At 46.8% G+C, this 18451-nt stretch overlaps 1 protein-coding gene across 4 annotated transcripts in view; it reads left to right on the forward strand.

Moving 5' to 3' along the window:
* Positions 1–18451, forward strand: part of pxylp1 (2-phosphoxylose phosphatase 1) — a 215828-nt gene that overhangs the window by 95184 nt on the left and 102193 nt on the right. For 2 of the 4 annotated variants that reach the window (XM_038815885.1, XM_038815886.1), the window contains exon 3: positions 10950–11072. The exons of the other annotated variants lie outside the window; for them this stretch is intronic. In XM_038815885.1, coding sequence (XP_038671813.1) covers positions 10950–11072 — 123 coding nt within the window. The remainder of the gene's footprint in view (positions 1–10949; positions 11073–18451) is intronic. 4 annotated transcript variants of the gene reach the window in all.

The following is an 18451-nucleotide window of genomic DNA, read 5'->3' on the forward strand; positions in this document are numbered from 1 at the left end:
AGATGAAATGAAAATCGCTTATTGTCACGAGTAGGCTTCAATGAATTTACTGGGAAAAGCCCCTAGTCGCCACATTCCAGCGCCTGTTTGGGGAGGCTGTTACGGGAATCGAACCGTGCTGCTGGCCTGCCTTGGTCTGCTTTTAAAGCCAGCGATTTAGCCCAGTGTGCTAAACAGTGTGCTTTATTGGATCGAAAATGGCTTACGTGCTAAATGCACACAGTTCTGCTGCTGGTCAGAGACCATTTTGATATGGACGCTGGGAACGTGCATGCAAAGTATGCAGGGTTGGCATGTTGTAACATCTGTCAGCGAGTAACATTGATTTGAAGTCAGCGATGCAATTTTGGGCATCACCGTTCCAACAACACCCTCTCTTTATCTCTCTTAACTGAACATGTATTCAGCAGCAGGAAGGGCCCTCTCACCAGCAATATTTAAAGGGATTATCAGCTAGTTTCAGGTTCATTGCTGATTGATTTCTACTTGCTGCTACTATGGTAGTAGAACTGTTTGATATTTTGTATTGTCCTTTAGAATTGTTGAAGGTTACAGGGCGTGGTACAGGGAGAAAGCCTTCACTTCAAGTATTCTGCTAAGTCTACTTACTCCCAATCACACATGCAGTGTTTTCCATTGCCCTTGGCCTGCAGAATGACATGAAGAATGAATAGAAGTGACACAGAGAAGTTGCAGCTATTGGAAGAGGGAGGAGGAGAAAAGGGCTCTCAGTAGGCAGTGCCATCAGCCGAGGACGTTTAGGAAGCAAATGTGCGGGCAGCACGGTGGCTCAGTAGGTTAGCACTGCAGTCTCACGGCGCTGAGGTCCCAGGTTCGATCCCGGCCCTGGGTCACTGTCTGTGTGGAGTTTGCACATTCTCCCCGTGTTTGCGTGGGTTTCGCCCCCACAACCCAAAGGTGTGCAGGGTAGGTGAATTGGCCACGCTAAATTGCCCCTTAATTGGAAAAAAAAAGGAAGCAAATGTGCTCTGTCAAACCTTGGTGAGGAACAGTGCTCAAGACACCTCCACTTCAAGAAGAAGGTGCTCGCTGAGATTGAACTGCAGCTTCAGAGCAGGGCAAGGATGGCATTGCCTGTGGCTGTGAATGTGACTGCAACTTTGAACTTTTAAGCATCAGGTTCCTTCAAGGCTGGAGCAGGCGACATTTTGTTACGATACCCAGAGTGACCCCAAATTATATTAGGAAACTGGATGAGACTCCTAAAATTTTTCAATTTGTGAACCATGAGGAAAGGATATTTTGCTCCAGGAGTGATTCCACTGACAATGAGGGCTCTTTTATATTGAAAAAAACGTTATTATTAACAGAGGATTAACACCAAAAACGACCAAGAAAAAAGCTTTTCAATTAACAGTTAAACAGTAAAAAAAAAAGGTCTTTTCCATTTACATCTAAACTTTCAATTAATCAAAATCCACACACACAGATCAAATGCCGCTTATTAATATAATTAACACTAAGGGCAGCACGGTGGCACAGTGGTTAGCACAGCTGCCTCATAGCGACGAGGACCCGGGTTCGATCCCGGCCCCAGGTAACTGTCTGCGTGGAGTTTGCACAATCTCCCCTTGTCTGGGTGGGTCTCACCCTCACAACTCAAAATGATATGCAGGGTAGGTGGATTGGCCATGTTAAATTGCCCCTTAAATGGAAAAAAAAGAATTGGATACTCTAAATTTATAAGAAGATTATATATATATATATATATAATTAACACTCAGTGGCTTACAGAGTTATGGACAAAGTCCTTGGGAGAGAAGCTTTCAGGTTCGTCTAAGAAACACACCTTTCTTCAGAAACCAGAGCAGAAATCTAAAACTGAAAATAAAAACAACAGACACAGGGCAGGGCTGAAAAATGAAAGGAAGAACAGACTTAGCCCCTTCCATGAGTGACATCACAGCCTGAGGAGGTGTTAACCCCTTAATCATAGCTTCAGCAGATGTATAATCTGGATACTCTAGCCTAGTTTCTTTTAATAACATTACTGAAACAGGCATAATACAATATATAATAATGTCACATGTTCATTACAATTTGCAGACTCTCCCAGTTTGTCAACCACTATTGCATGAGTGAGATCCCAGAGCTCTGTATTCAAAACGAGCTGAACACAGTTCATTCTCTCTTTCCTGTGAGAAATAGGTGTGGCGAGCACATAACTTCACCAAATTTGCACATCCATTGAGTTAAGGGCATCACATGTAACTTCTGAGGTTTACAAACCAGTCCCCCTATCTCGCTGGTGTGTGTCCATACGAAGTGCATCATGCAGGTCAATGGTCAGTATTCTGGCAGCAATCACGATGCCCTCGTTCTGTGTTAGTCTACTGTACCATCAGCATTTGATTTATCTTTCCAGATCTGAGCGTGGCTACTGGGCGGCAAGTATCTTCCTGACCACAGAGTGCTACCTCAATGGCTGCAGCATGGCTGGCGGAAGGTTGCTGACCTGTGGGGTGGTGGGGGAAGGGGTGGAGACTGCCGATGACCTTGCAGGATGGCCTTGAGAAGCTTTGGTCCTAGGAAGGCCGACTTCAAAGTGCACTACCTCAGCATGGGTGGCAGCAGCCCCGCTGACAGCAGGAGCACTGGGTGGAATGGCTGGGGAGGGAAGAATGCTGTTAGCCTGAGAGAGGATTATGCTCCACAGAGCCATTGCCATTCCCTTCGTGAAACTTTAGCAATCCTTGCAAGGTGTTGAAGAATAGATTATTGGACTGCTGTGAGACCCTGCAAACCACTTTGCATAACGATCTCCACAGGTGTGATGGCAGTTGACCAAGTCTGCATGGGAGCAAACTGACTGCGGCTTGATCCCCACTACAGCAAACAGATTAAAAATGGTGGACAATAAAAGATGCCTGTTCATTTTGATATAAGTGATAAAGTGCTGTTTCTAATCAATAGAGACAAAGCTTAATTAACCTTTTGTTTCATTGCGTTTAGGTAGTTTGGAATTTAAAATAAATAAAATGTATACTTTTCTCAACATTTACACCTCAACATCCTCACATATGCACTTACATATGTAAAATACAGCAGCTGACCAAGGTGTCATCTCAAGAAAGTTGGTTTCATCAGGTTTTCCAAATTCTAGCTGAACTATAGACTTCCTCTCCCTGACAATCATTGAGAGCACAAGAGGGCTATGAAGACATGTCTTGCCTGTGGCAGATTGAACTCAGGACGGCATGTTGTTTTAAATGGAACTCTAAGAATTCAGGCAATTGCTGCAGCTTTAGTTTTAATGTTGAATGTGAAAAGGTCAAGCTCAATTTGTTGTCTGTTCACCATCATTTTGTGTAATTTTTTTCATCTGATTTGGCAGACTTTTTGGAACTTTTGGTATTTGTAAATTGCATTTGCTAAGAGGTTAATTTGGCTGCAAAATCAAACTCTTAAGAGTTGTGCCAGTGTATGGTAGTGAGCACAAAACATTCCCAAACCTAGTGCCTTTTATGTCATGTCTCAGGGCATTTGTACAATTGGGCCAGTTAATTACGTTTAATGTGTAGTCATTGTTCTGCAGGCAAATGTTGCAGATTACTGTGCACAGGGAGGTTTCACCAACACAATTAGATAAATGGCAAGTTAATCTGTTTTTGCCATTTTGACGTAAGTAGGAGAATTCCCGTTTCCCTTGGGATTTTTGAAGTCCAATTGAACAGATGGGCAGGAAATTAATTTAACATTACAGTGGAAAGACGGCTCCTCCAACAATGCAGCATTCCATCAGTACTGCATTGAAATGTCAGCCTGGGTTATGTATTCAAGGCTGCAATAGGACTTGAGCTCACAAACGTTTGACTCAGATGAGACTCCTCCTGGTGAGCCAAGCTACCTGCCATTTGTTTCCTTTCTCATTCCTATTAATCCATCAAACTATTGAAAAAAAATCACTGCAGTGCAACTGAGTATGGCAGCAGTCCCATACAACAGTTATATCTTTGGTAGAAGCTGAGATCTCATGGTGGGGTCCACAGATTTACTGATGGAACTGTCAAACCGTTCCATTTTTGGAAAAGATAGACTCCAAGCTTGTTAAAAGCCTGGGCACATGTTAACGGGAAAATAACAGAAACCCGTTTTGGGCACGTTTAGTGGGGTTTCTCAGCGCCTGCAGCACAGAGAACGACCCCGCTATCAACCGGGACTCTTTTTGTTTTTGGCTTCGGCAAGGGAAGCCCCGCCAAGGCCACACTTACCTTCATTTTTCCATTTTTAAAATTCCGCTCTGATATCCCCGTTCCCTGGATCCCAATCAGACTCCCCACCATGGCCTCTGGACACCCCCCCCCCCTCCCCCCTCCACCCACCCTCAATGTCCCAACTTACCTGTTAGAGGGTCCTTGAGCATCCCCCTCACTTCACCTCATAAGGGCAAGGCACCCTCTGGCCCGATCTTGGTAGTGCCAACCTGGACACTGGGCAGGATGCCCACATGGCTGTGCTACGGTGCCAGGCTGGCTGTGCCAAGGTGCCCAGGTGGGCCAGAGTACCACTATGCCTAGAATACGACCACCCGGGCGCCTCCGGTGGCTTGGGAGACCCTCCCAGATGAGATCTCCCATATGTGGGTGTTTGATCTGGGCTTTGACAGAATCCAGCGTGGATATATTTAAATGAGTCTAACTGCTCATTTAAATAAGCAACATCTTGATCTTGCCCAGTGAGGGTGAGATCTAGATCGCGATGCCTTGCGAGTCGTAATGGCCTCGCCGGGTCGCGAGTCGGGCGCGTCGAGCCTATTCGATCGGGCCCCCTGTGTCAAGTTGGTGCTGGATCCTTCCATGCTGCTTGATGTTGTGAGCAGGTTTTCCAGGATACCAAACAGTTTTTAAAAATGTACATCCCCTCAGCCCATGAAAGTTCTCATCTGACTCCTCTGCAGCAAAATTACTGTGTGACCTCACTGTCATTAATACAACCCTTTCCCACAGCCCTGCCTTCTATGTAAGTGTGTCCATTGTCTCACCACATGCTTTTCCAGTGTCAATACCTAAGCTGGTGGCTGAGAGTGTGGAACCGTGTGACGATGGCAGTTCGTCATCGCTATTTTTATCCCTTTGCACCTCTGACTGGGAACATTCCAAGTTGTGGGTGTCTAAAATTAAAAAGGGACAGGCATTGCATTGTGGTGAGAAGAGAAGAGAGAGTGCAAACCAACATCATCTGTAACCTGTGAGTCAGAAGAGAGTGTGGGCTGGTAGAAGGAGGATTAGGTATGCAGATCCCTTCAGCTCCACTATGGCTATAATCACAGTGATATTACTTTCCATGATGACCAGCAGTGTTACCTCCATGGAGGTTAAAGCACTCGGTGAAGGAGGTACAAACAGCAGAAACAAAACAGTCTCAAGTATATTCCGCTTTCACTATACCAGCACCAAGAGGAAACTCAACATTTCCTTGACTGGCAAGAGACCAAATTACAAACAACATCTGTTTATCTTGGTGTTACCCTTGACCGAACACTGACATACAAAAAACATCCTAGAAAGACAGTAGCTAAAATCAAAACGTGAAACGACTTCCTCAGAAACTTGCTAGCTCTTCATGGGGTGCAGGTGCTCAAACCTTTAGGACCTCAGTTCTTGCCATCATCTGTTCGATTGCAGAGCATTCTGCATCAGTATGTACAATGCATCCCATACCAGTCTTGTAGATGCCCAGCTCAACACAACAATGTTATCTTCTCAGGTATCCGCTGACCAACGTAGCTCCCCTCGCTCCCGATCCTGAGCAACATCCCGCTTCCTCACCTAAGAAGGGAGATTGCAACAAGAAAACCCCTGGAGACGGTTTGCATCAGCCAAACCTGCTGCTACGCAAGGACCTTACTAATCCACCCGCTGCTCGCCTCCGACCATGCTAGCCTGTGTGGCTAAGGCATCCATGCCAAGGAATAACAGCCGAGACCCCATGGGTAGCAGGATTGGAACCAACACCCCACCATTAAAAACTACTTCCACATCACAGACCCCACAGTCCTCCCGCCCGGCTTCAACCTGCCATGGCAATATTGGACACTCTTCAACTGTTTATGCACTGGCTAAGGCCTTTGTGCAGCAAATCAACACAAGTTGGGCCTTGCAGAAAACCCAGGCTGCAGCTGTGGTGCACCCCAATCAACGCTTCACATCATTGAATGGAGGGCTCAACAAATGTCATATACCACTGCGGAATCTGGAAGCTATTGTCTGGCTAGGTGGTCACTGCACCCACTTAAAAGAAAACCCCACAATGCTGTTCTGGAGGATTTGCCAGGATTTTGAACCAGTGACACTGGAAGGATAGCGATATTGATCCAAGCCAAGTCAGAATGATGTTTGGAACCTGGAGAGGAACCTGCAGATGGCGGTTTTCCCATACATCTGATGCGCTTGTCGTTCTGCAGGTCATAAATTTGGAAGGGAATGCTGAGGGAGCAATGGCGAGTTGCTGCAGTGCACCTTGTAAATAGTGCACACTGCTGCTACTTTGCACTGGTGGCGAAGGCAATATAAGCTTGATGGCGCACTGATCGCGCAGACTGCTTTGGCCTGGATGGTCAGAGTTCTTGTGTGTCTTTGGAGCTGCAGTCTTCCAGGCAACTGGGGAACATTGCTTTTCATACCTGATTTCCAACTTGTGACTTGCTGGTTATCGTAGAATTTACAGTGCAGAAGGAGGCCATTCGGCCCATCAAGTCTGCACAAGCTCTTGGAAAGAGAACCCTACCCAACGTCAACACGTCCACCCTATCCCCATAACCCAGTAACCCCACCCAACACTAAGGGCAATTTATCATGGCCAATCCACCTAACCTGCACATCTTTGGACTGTGGGAGGAAACCAGAGCACCCGGAGGAAACCCACGCAGACACGGGGAGGATGTGCAGACTCCACACAGACAGTGACCCAAGCTGGAATCGAACCTGGGACCCTGGAGCTGTGAAGCAATTGTGCTATCCACAGTGCTACCATGCTGCCCAACCTGCCCTGGTTGTGAAGAGTATTTGGGGAGTCAGGTGGTGAGCTACTTGCCACAGAATCCACAATCTCTGACCTCCCCTTGTGGCTGGAATGTTAGCATTCACATTTTCCAGATAGGCTTTTGCACTAAGTTTGTTGGCATTCCCCATTTCCTATCTTGGTCCCTGTTATGCTAAGTGGACCAAATTTCAAGTTTTCTTACTCCAAAGCAACCAAGTCAAGCTCTGCCACTGATCATTACCACTTAGAGGCAGGGATCTGCAAATACACCCTGACAGTGAAATATTGTTTCAGCAATTTCCTATCTGAAATATTGGTGTAAAAAAGTGTTGCCCAACAATTGAGACAAGAAGCAAGGTTAATGTGAACTGGAACCACATGCCATGTACAAATCATTGATGTGAAAAGGTTAAAAACTCTATTAGTTCTACTTTTGTCATAGAGTGACTTCCTCAATATCTGAGACCAATTGATTGTGCAACTGGCCACTGCGCATCTGCCTATAAGGAGATTGTTCCTTAGGGCGTGATCTACAGAGTCCCATATTGTGTGATTAGCTGGATGTTTTCTGGTGCTTGGAGTGGCGAGAAACGCCACACTATCGACTGGCCTTTTGAGTAGATCCGGGACCTCAACGGGAATGTGCGGCTGAGGCCGCCTTAGCTACATTTTCTACATTTTTCAGGGGCTGTTTAGCACAGGGCTAAATCGCTGGCTTTGAAAGCAGACCAAGGCAGGCCAGCAGCATGGTTCGATTCCCATAACAGCCTCCCCGAACAGGCGCCGGAATGTGGCGACTGGGGGCTTTTCACAGTAGCTTAATTCGAAGCTTACTTGTGACAATAAGCGATTTTCATTTCATTTCATTTTCTGCACTGAGGAACTCCGCTCGCAACCCCCAACTCACCTATAAGGGGATTCTCGTCCCCACCCCTCACATACCCACGCAAGGCGCCACCGGGCCCGATCCCCATCGCACGGAAAATGACATGACACTTTGGCAGCGCCAGCCTGGCACCCTGGCCACCTGACAGTGCCATCTAGGAGCCAGTGCCAGGGTGCCAGGCTGACACTGCCAGGGTGCCTGGATGGCACCAGCAGTGCTTGGGTGCCAATCTGCTCAGAGGACAAGCACCTGGAGGCCTCCAATTCCGTAGGAGATCCCCACGAGTGCCGTTCCGCCAGGTCCCCCTTTGTGGGGACTAATGGCAGTCGCCCGAGGTCTCCAAGCCGAGGGAGTTAGACTTCACCCCTTGGTTAGATCTCAGGACTGCATATTAGAATGAGACTAGTTGACTCACTCTAATATGCAGATTTTCCAGAAAATGATCCTTCCCACAATGGGCGGGATTCACATCGCGACGTCTCGCGAGATCACGTTAGATCTCGTAAGGCATGGTGAGCCGGGTAGATTCCGGAAAAGGGATCTCTCTGCATCTTCCGGCTGCACCATGCTGCTTTTAGGGCACAACGCTTAAGATTTTACTTAAGAGTAAGAAACTACGCAGACTTTTACCTATAAGTTGTCTGTGCAACTAAGTCTAAATCCATCTCTTCCCTCCCATTTTATGACCTTAAGGCCTCCGATGATCTTCCATGAATTTCCCTGTGATGGCTCTTTTCCTTTTGGGGGCAGTCCAAAGGAGATTCACCAGGCTAATTACTGGGATGAGAGGGTTGTCCTAACAAGAGAGACTAAATAGTCTGGATTCCTTGGAGTTTAGAAGGGTGAGGGATGACCTTATTCAAACATACAAGATCCTGAGGGGACTTGATAGGGTAGATGTCACTAGTGGAAGAGTCTCGACCATGGGGACATGGCTGCAATATAATGGGCCGGTCATTTAAAACTGAGACACGCAGAAATTTCTTCTCGCAGAGGGTGGTGAATCTCTGGAATTCTCTGCTCCGGAGGGTGATAGAGGCTGGATCATTCAAACTATTTAGAGTGAAGATGGATAAATATTTGAAAGTTCGAGGAATAGAGGGCGATGGGGAAATGGCAGAGAAAAGGAGTTGAGGCTGCCATAGATCAGCCATGATCATATTGAATGGTGGAGAAGACTTGAAAGGCCTGGTGGCCTACTCCTGCTGCTAGCTCTTGTAATCTGGTTCATCTGCAGATCCGCCTGCCTTGTTTTGTTGTCCAGAAAAAAAACAACTTCTGTCCCTGGTTGTGAAGTTGTTCTTTCTCAAACATGAGCAACAATTTGTGTCAGTACTTATTTTTGGCTGCAGGATGTTTTACAGAAAAATGTAATGGGTGAAGCACCTACGATATAATTGATGCACTGGGATGTTTTCTGATGATCACCGAAAATGATGCCTTTGTGATTTTGCAATTGGTCTGACTTTTAGCAAAGTTTGACTGCTAAACGAGAGTAATGTTCTAAATCTGAGAAATAAAAACAATCTACCAGGAGGGCTTTTGTTAATTAAAACATAAATATTCCAAACAGAGTGAATAGTTTAAGAAGAAACAAAGGCATGATTCACGAAGTGTCTGTGAGGATCATGCAAAGATTGGATAAGGGGATTTGCACAATGGATCCCTGAGTAATTTGAAGAAAACCTAATTTTAAATATCATGTCACTTCGAATGATTTTTGGCAAGCTACATTATAGAAACAGTTTTACTACATTTTCTTTGCTTATAGGTTGGGCTTTGCAAAGTGTTCTCCATGAAAAACCTTCGTCACTCAGCAGTCCCCTGAAGGATAGCATCTCTTGTTATCATGCCGATTGTAAAATATTTTTGTACATCACTCACAATCACCACATAAAGTACCTGCTTCTGCCCACGCAGTTTCTAAAAATGCTTACAATGCCAGTGACCATTAGCAAGTCCATTGGGACTCATCAGTACAGCGAAGACTGGCATGAGGCAGGGATAAGCTCTGAGTCAGATTTAAAATGTATATGATTTTGAATGGTTGAAAGAAAATCATGAATTTAAACACATCTCAAACTCTGGTGGTCTGATCTGTTTAACAAAAGAGGCACTGTGTGTGTGCAAAGTGGGAAATTTCTGACAACTAATTCTTCACAGAAACACACAGGTTTGATCATTTGGGACAGTTGTCAAATACATCCACCACCAGCTTATGTAACAAAGTCTGTGAAACGACATTTTATGTATCAAATGGATATATCCAGATGGGCAATAATTGTTTTTTTTTGCTATAAAACATAATTTGTTTTAATTAAGCACATGTGCTGCAGATTTTATACCTTACAGGGTGCAAAGGAGCTGGATACAGTAATTGTATAATTAGACAATCAGTCACATTGTATTTCTTGATGTCAACCAATGCAATCATCAATCATTTGCTCATAAACGTTTCTCCCATTTTGTGAACGTACTAGCAAAAGAGCTTGGACCTCTTTGTGTCTTTTGGACAGGGAAAGAAAGGGAGTTTTCTTTTTTGTAACTACATCCAATTGGTTATATGTTCTGCGGTTAGAATTTTCAGGTGACACAGTGGTTAACACTGCTGCCTCACAGCGCCAGGGACCCAGTTCAGTTCCAACCTTGGGTGTCTGTCGTGTGAAATTGGCACATTCCCTCGTGTCTGTATGGGTTTCCTCCAGTTGCTGCAGCTTCCTTCCAAAGACGTGCAGGTTAGGTGGGGTTAGGGGATAGTGCGGGGGAGTGATCCTCGGTACGGTGCTCTTTCAGAGGGTGGGTGCAGACTGAATGGGCAAATGCCTCCTTCTGCACTTAAATGATTCTATGGATTATAAGATGTTGCTAAGATTCCATGGTATCCAATTTCTGTTCCAGAAAAGGGGAAAGAGGAGAAATAGGGCTTTGCTTCTGTAGTGTTGGCATACTTAATCCCCATTTTTCCTCTTCATAACTCAGGGTTATTTTGGCCTTTTGAATTGAGATGTTTTTTAAAAAAATACAACTAGTTTTTACATAGCATGTTTGTGTTTGTGCGCAGCAGCCACATTGCGCAGTCGAGTCAGCACGGGACCGGTTGGAGATAGAACTAGAGAGAGAAGAGTGGAAGATCCACGATGGAGTGTCCGGAAGAGACAGAAGGGCAGGAATGGTGCAGGAGCAGGTGCGATTGTCCTCCCACAGACTGAACTGTAGTTGTAACAACCAGAATAACAGAATGCAGGACATTGAGTTGTAGTTCATCTGGATGAGAGCGTGCAAGTTGTACAAAAGCGTGAACAGGGTCAGGATTGAGACCCAGGGGCCTTCAGCAAGACATTGCGCCAGTTAGCAGAACCTCAAAATAGTTTAAACAAAAGCCATTTTTGCTTTCTTTTTCAGAAAGTTTTTTCCCCCCCGATTGGTGAGAAAATACTGAGTCCTGACTACTTCAGATTTGTAACTATGGACTTTACCTCAAAGCAGCCTTGATCAGTTGTGAAGTAGAAACAAACAGTGTATGTTGGGGTTAATTTGCTCTTTTACCACACAGTTGGTAATGTGGCAAAACAGATCATCTCCCTATCCTGGAACCCAGATTGATTTCAATCCGATTAACCGAGATAAACCAGTTAATTATGTCAGAACTAATCCCATGCTTTCCACCTATAAATCCATAAGACATAGGAGCAGAATTAGGCCATTCGACCCATCTAGTCCGCCCCACCATTTAATCATGGCTGATATGTTTCTCATCCCCATTCCCCTGCCTTCTCCCCATCACGCCTGATCCCCCTATTAATCTGGAACCTATCTATCTCTGTCTTAAAAATACTCAATGATTTGGGATCCACAGCCTTCTGCAGCAATGTTCCACAGATTCACCACCCTTTGGCTGAAGAAATTCCTATTCCAGTTTTAAAGAATCGTCCCTTCAGTCTAAGGCTGTGCCCTCAGATTTTTCCTACTGGTGGAAATATCCTCTCCACGTCCACGCTATCTAGGCCTCTCAGTATCCTGTAAGATTCACCTCCGCAACTTCCTCAGGAAATCCATTCCGCCTGTTGAACACTGTGCGTGGAAGTTCTGATATCAGTCTTAAATTTGATGTGGAGATGCCGGCGTTGGACTGGGGTGAGCACAGTAAGAAGTCTTACAACATCAGGTTAAAGTCCAACAGGTTTGATTCAAACACGAGCTTTCGGAGCGCAGCTCCTTCCTCAGGTGAATGGCGAGGTATGTTCCAGAAACATTTATATAGACAAAGTCAGAGATGCTGGACAATGCAGAATTGCCAAGCAAAAACTTATAGCTAAATTCCGCACGCATGAGTGCGGCCTCAACATGGATCTTGGATTCATGTCGCATTACATCCACCCCCCATCATCAGGCCTGGACTTGCAAAATCCTACCAATTGTTCGGGCTTGAGACAATTTACACCTCTTTAACCTGTGATTATCCCTCTCCCTGGATCTGTAATGATTTGATTACCTGCAAATGCCTGCATTCCAAGCATTGTCCAGCATCTCTGACTTTGTCTATATAAATGTTTCTGGAACATACCTCGCCATTCACCTGAGGAAGGAGCTGCGCTCCGAAAGCTCATGTTTGAATCAAACCTGTTGGACTTTAACCTGGTGTTGTAAGACTTCTTACAGTCTTAAATTTGACTCCAGTTTGAATGCACGACTCCATGTCATATTGTCCCAATGTTTATATTTGTGTTTGACTTTTTCCACGTTGTTTGCTATCTAATACAATCTAATGAGGTCACAACTCAAATCGCTTTTGAGCCTGAAATGCCCAAGATTCCCTAATCTTCCGTCACAACCTTTGAAAATAGGGGAATGCCATGTGGCTTTTTGCCAGCAACTCTGGGCTCCAGTGTCTCTCCTGTGCCTTGATGGCTAACCCCATGCACAGTACCCGAGGTTCAGGGTGGAGTGTATAATTGCAGTAACTATATAACAAAATACATTTCTGAGCAATAAAGCCAAATTTAAAAGAAAATAACTGTAGACAAGAAGAGGAAAAGATTCTTCACAGAATCACTGAATTGGTACAGCACAGAAGGAGGCCATTTGACTTCTCATGTCTGGATTGGCTCTCCAAACAAACCATTCTTTTCGTGCCATTTCTCCCACCCTCCACCTTGCACATTCTTAGTTTCCCTAAAACAGTTAGTGGTGTTTGTGGAAACCACAATGAATGTGTGGTGAATTAAATTCCTTACAAATTCATGCAATGAACATAAATGAAACCTACTCTGTGAGTAAGTTCAATGATTATAGGGGAATTACTTAATATTTTAAGGTGCACTTGTCACAAATGCTATTCATGCCGCTGGAGAAGTTGCTAGGGCAGAACTAAAAATAGGGACTGCAGAAAAGAAAGCCGGCAACTTTTATCTCTGTAATGTACTTTTGCTTAAAGAAAGGGAGTATTGCCACCTGGTGGCTAGGAATAAATGGCAGTTTCTACATTTGGGAGGAAGAGTTTGTTTGACCAGGAAGTATTAGGGTGGGTGTCATATGTCAGGGTTTTTGACTACTTTGCCTTGAAAAGGGGCGTATGTGTAATTTAATTTATCATGGGCAGCCACATGCTGGCAGTGGATATTAAGATTGACAATGCATCTGTGTAGGTCAAGGGTTACCGACCCTCCAAGAGGAAAGTTTTTAATCCTAGTTAGGTGCCCCCTAGAGGTTTTGAAATGCAGGAATAGGAGTAGGTAATTTAGCTCCTCAGGTGTGATCTGTCATTCTGGTTAATCTCTGTGACCTAACTCCATTCGCCCCATTGGAGGTGGTGGTACAGTTATATTGTCACTGAACTAATAATCCAGTGACCCAAGGTAATATTCCAGGGTCCCGTTTTCAAATCTCACCATGGCAGATTGTGAAAATTGAGTTGACTAAAAATCTGGAATTGAAAGTCTAATAACAATTGTTATCTGGTTCAAGAAACTTCTTTTGGGAAGAATTAATACCTGCTTCTAACTTTTGACTTACCCTGTCTGGCCGATATGTGACTCCTGGCCCACAGCAATGTCCTCTGACATGGCCTTACACGTCTGACAAGCCACTCAGTTCAAGAATAATTAGGGATGGGCAAAAATTGCTGGCCCACGCAGCAACGGCACATCCCATGGACAAATCAAAAAAATCTTCCTTAATACCTTCAGTTAACTAAAATCTATCTCAGTTTTAAAAGTTGACAATTGATCTGCAGCAGTTGCTTTTTTCAGAACAGAACTCTAAACTTCTCTCTTCCTTTGCATGTGGAAGTGTTCCCTAATTTCACTCCCTTAAAAGCTCTCATGTCCTAGACTGCATAGTTTCCCTCTATTCACCTTATCTGTCCCCTTAATACCTTCAAAACTTTGACCAAATCACTCCTTCAGCTTCTAAATTCCAGGATAAACAGCCCTAGCTTGTGTAATCCCAGTATTCCATGTGTGGACCAACCAGGGCTATGTATGAACATAAGAACTTAAGAACTAAAAGCAGGAGTAGGACATCTAACCCCTCGATCCTTTTCCGTCATTCAGTAAGATCATGGCTGATCTTTTTGTGGACTCAGCTCCACTTACCCGCCCACTAACCATAAGCCTCAAATTCCTTTACTTTAAAAATCTATCTATCTTTGCCTTAAAAACATTTAACGAGGTAGCCTCAATTGCTTCACTGGGCAGGGAATTCCACAGATTCACAACCCTTTGGTGAACACGTTCCTCCTCAACTCAGTCCTAAGTTTGCTCCCCCTTATTTTGCGGCTATGCACAGGTATGAATAGCATAACGTCTATCCCCTTATCTTTTAGACCTCTTGATTTAAAGGCCAGCAGTACCTTAGCCGCTTTAATTATTTCCTCCACTTTCATGACATTTTAGTGACCTGTGTAACTAGCCTGCAAAGGCACCTAGCCACATGATGCTTACCTAAAGTTCACAAATGCTATTCCTCCAAAAATCTAAACTCATCCAAAACTCTACTGCCTGTATCCTAACATGCATCAAGTTCCTTTCACCCATCACCCCCATGCTCGCTAACGCACATTGGTGAGCAATGCTGCAAACCTTCATCCTTGATTTCAAATTCCCTTCAGGATCTCATCCCTCCCTTTCCCTGTCATTTCCTCTAGCCCTAAAATGAGATTTTATTGGATTCTGACTTCTTGAGCGACGAGGCCATTAAATCGTGGGAGAGGCCAAAATCGACAACCACACAGATCTGTTTGCGATCTAATCGGCCTACTCCAATTGGTGAAATCAGGATCCTGCCTTAGTGTGGCAAGAAACCAATAATCACCACTTAAGCCCAATCTCCATACAATTAATGGGAGCGTCCTCCTATCTAACAGCCTCCCCAGCAAATGGTCATGCAGGCGTCGATTAGTACTCCTTTTTAAAAACGTGAAGCTGGTGGAAGGGCTGCTGTGTGGTCCTGAGCAGGTGAGTAGCCATCTTCCCTCCCAGGCAATGTGCTCGAGGGCAGTGGGGTTGCTGCCCAGTACTTTCAGGGGGGGTGGGGGAGCGGAGCAGGAGTGGTGGTCACACATGGCATGGGCTGGGTGGAGGGGGCTGGTAGATGGGTGTCGCAGTGCCCACGGGTCCACCATGCCAACCCCTGGATCATATGGACCTGTTCCGGTTACAACTCCAGCCCCAGCCCGCCTGTCCCACCAACACCCATAACTCCCACTGACCACACAGGCCTCGGGCCATGCGGCTGAAGGTTTTTGCTAATTGGGATTTGGCAATCATAGTTAAGTGAGCACTTCACACATCCCAATTGGACTCCCGTGGGAGGGTGCTCCAAGTGGCATGTGGGAATTACTGCCGAGCATCCCACTCAGACCGTGATGCCTGGACACTACCTGAAAAACTAGGATGCAGCGGCCAACATCCGAACACCCAGGGACTGGGCCCCAACACCGTGAACATCTCCATGACCAGAGGGTGGGTGTGTGAACCAGGGAGGGGACCAGCGCCCGGTCCAGGTAATGTTACATGCTGGTGTCTGGGGTGTGGTGAGCAGGAGTACTGCTGTGCCTGGGGATGAACGGGCAGGGCATGCAAGGTGGAGGGGGGTGAGCAATGGGAGAAGCCAAGGGACCCCAGGTGAAAGACATCACTGGCTGTCAGTCTCTCACCCTCTACAAGTCCTTACAGATATTACACGGTAAGGATGATATCTTGGACCCTGCGGAAGCTGCCCTCATGGTGGCCACACGCCGGAGGAGGCGGCAGCAGTAGCGACAGAGACTCGAAGCGGAGGCGCATGTGCAGTACCACTCCCCACACCCTGTGCACCCGGCCGCCCATCAGGCCAGGGAGGGACCCAGAGAGGGAGGCCAGTGACAGTCCAAGGTGTAGAGGCATCGCTGGTCGTTCAAACAGATAACCATCAGCGTGTGCCTCAGGAGACTCTGCCTCAACAAATAAACTGTGTGGAACCTATGCCATATCCTAATAGATTTGGCACCACATGGAGGAGGAGGATATCTACTCCCCGTGGCCGTCAAGGTCACCGCGGTCTTGAACTTAACACCTACGGCTTATTCCAAGGCTCGAGCGGGGACTTGTGTGGCATGTCACAAATCACAGCCCACAAGTACTTTTGTGAGGTCGCGGATGCCCTGTTTGTCCGGGCAGTGAATTATATAAACTTTGACATGGAAGTCCAAGAGGATGCCGAAGCATCTGGTTTCTCTGCCATCAACAGGATGCCTCAGGTCCAGGGGCTAATAGATGGCACGCATGTCGCTTTGCACTTACCGAGCCGTCAGGGAGTGCCCTACATCAATAGTTTCACTCCCTGAACATCCAGCTTGTATGTGAACATTACATGAAAATCATGCCCATGTGTGTCAGCTTCCCAGGGATTGTGCATGACATTTACATTCTGGGGCAGTCGGGCATCGCCGGCCTCTTTGAGGACTGGCCCAGCATGGCCGGTTGGCTCTTGGGGGATAAGGGATACCCACTGAGGATCTGGCTAATGGTGCCAGTATGGAGGCTGGTGACCGATACGGAAACGCGATACAATGAGGCCCATGCGGCCTCCTGGGCTGTCATTGAATGGTGCATCAGACTCCTCAAGGTACGGTTGCGATGCCTCAATCACTCTGGTGCTGCACTGCAACACATCCCCCAGAGGGCTGCCCGCTTTGTGGTGGTCTATGGTGTCCTCCACAACCTGGCACAGCAGCGGGGCAATATGCTGGAGGTGGAGGGTGAGAAACAACTGACGACCTCCGACAACGCCGAGGGGGCGCCGGACCCGGAATGGCTGGAGGACGACATCGGGGAGGACCCACAGGACCAGCAGGAGAATGGAAGACAGGCGGCAGCGGCGAGGGTCCGGAGATCCTGGAGGGCCAGGAAGGCCCTCATATATGCCCGCTTCACAAAGGACCTGGTCACGTCTATCATTCCCCCTCTCCCCAACACTCCTCTTCCCGCCACCCCTATCTCTCAGCCACCCCCCTTCCCCCCCCCCGCCCCCCATCCATTTCTCACCCCCCTTCACTCTCCCAGGGTCTGTGGAACATTGCTCCCAAGGTGCTGGGATTGTGTCGGCACTGTCAGCGGTTCACTATTGAGGCAGAGGGGTGTTGATAACCCTGAGAGCTGAGCGCTGGCAGACCATGCCATGGTCTGACACCTGCCTGTCCACTGAGTGTTCGCTCACACCCATCACATGCACGTGGTGTGCTGGAGTGGGGAGGGAGGGAATGCTGCGAGGAGGTATCCAGGACATGTGAGTCCGCGGAGATGGGGCGTGGGATTGGTGCTCGGCCCGCATTGCGGAAGAAAGAGTCAGAGGCATCATATTGTTTGAGGTCAACGATTTTTATTAATCAACAAATGTGTCCCCAACTGCCCCAATCCCCCAATGTTGCTGCCCCCCTTTCCCCCTCCCACCTACCCCCTCTCCCCAGCGCCATTTCAGTGATCCTCGACCTGTTTAGCCTTCCATGCTGTACCGCTCTAACGAGGTGTGTCCCCATGATACACATCAGAGGTGGAGGCAGCCTGCTGCTTACCGCATTCCGTGCCCTTCAATGCATCTGCCTGGCCTCCTCTGAGCCCAGAGGGCCCCCGGCGCACTTGCCGGCAGCATATGCCCCGCCTTCCCATCTAGTCCCATTGCTGACCCCGAGGAGCGCCGTTATCAGGTGGGTGGATCTTGGGGGAGCTGGTGGCCGCTGTCGCCATTCCAGTCGGTGCCTATAGAGGTTCACCTTGGGATGGAGGGGCAGCTGGATCGAGCCCGGCTTTTTGAAGAGGTGACAAAGAAAATTGATGAGGGAAGGGCTGTGGATGTAGTTTGGTAAACCGTTTGACAAGGTCCCACATGGCAAAGTGGTACAAAAACTAAAATCGTATGGGATTTGGGGTGGGTTGGCTAGATGGATAGAGAGCTATCTTGGTTGTAGAAGAGAGAGAGTAATGGTGGAAGAGGGTTTTTCAGAATGGAGATCTGTAGCTAGTGGTGCTCTGCAGGGATCAGTGCTTGGACCTCTGTTGCTTATAGTATATATAATGATCTGGAGGA

The sequence above is a fragment of the Scyliorhinus canicula genome, chromosome 13 (assembly GCF_902713615.1).
Source record: "Scyliorhinus canicula chromosome 13, sScyCan1.1, whole genome shotgun sequence".
NCBI lineage: Eukaryota > Metazoa > Chordata > Chondrichthyes > Carcharhiniformes > Scyliorhinidae > Scyliorhinus > Scyliorhinus canicula.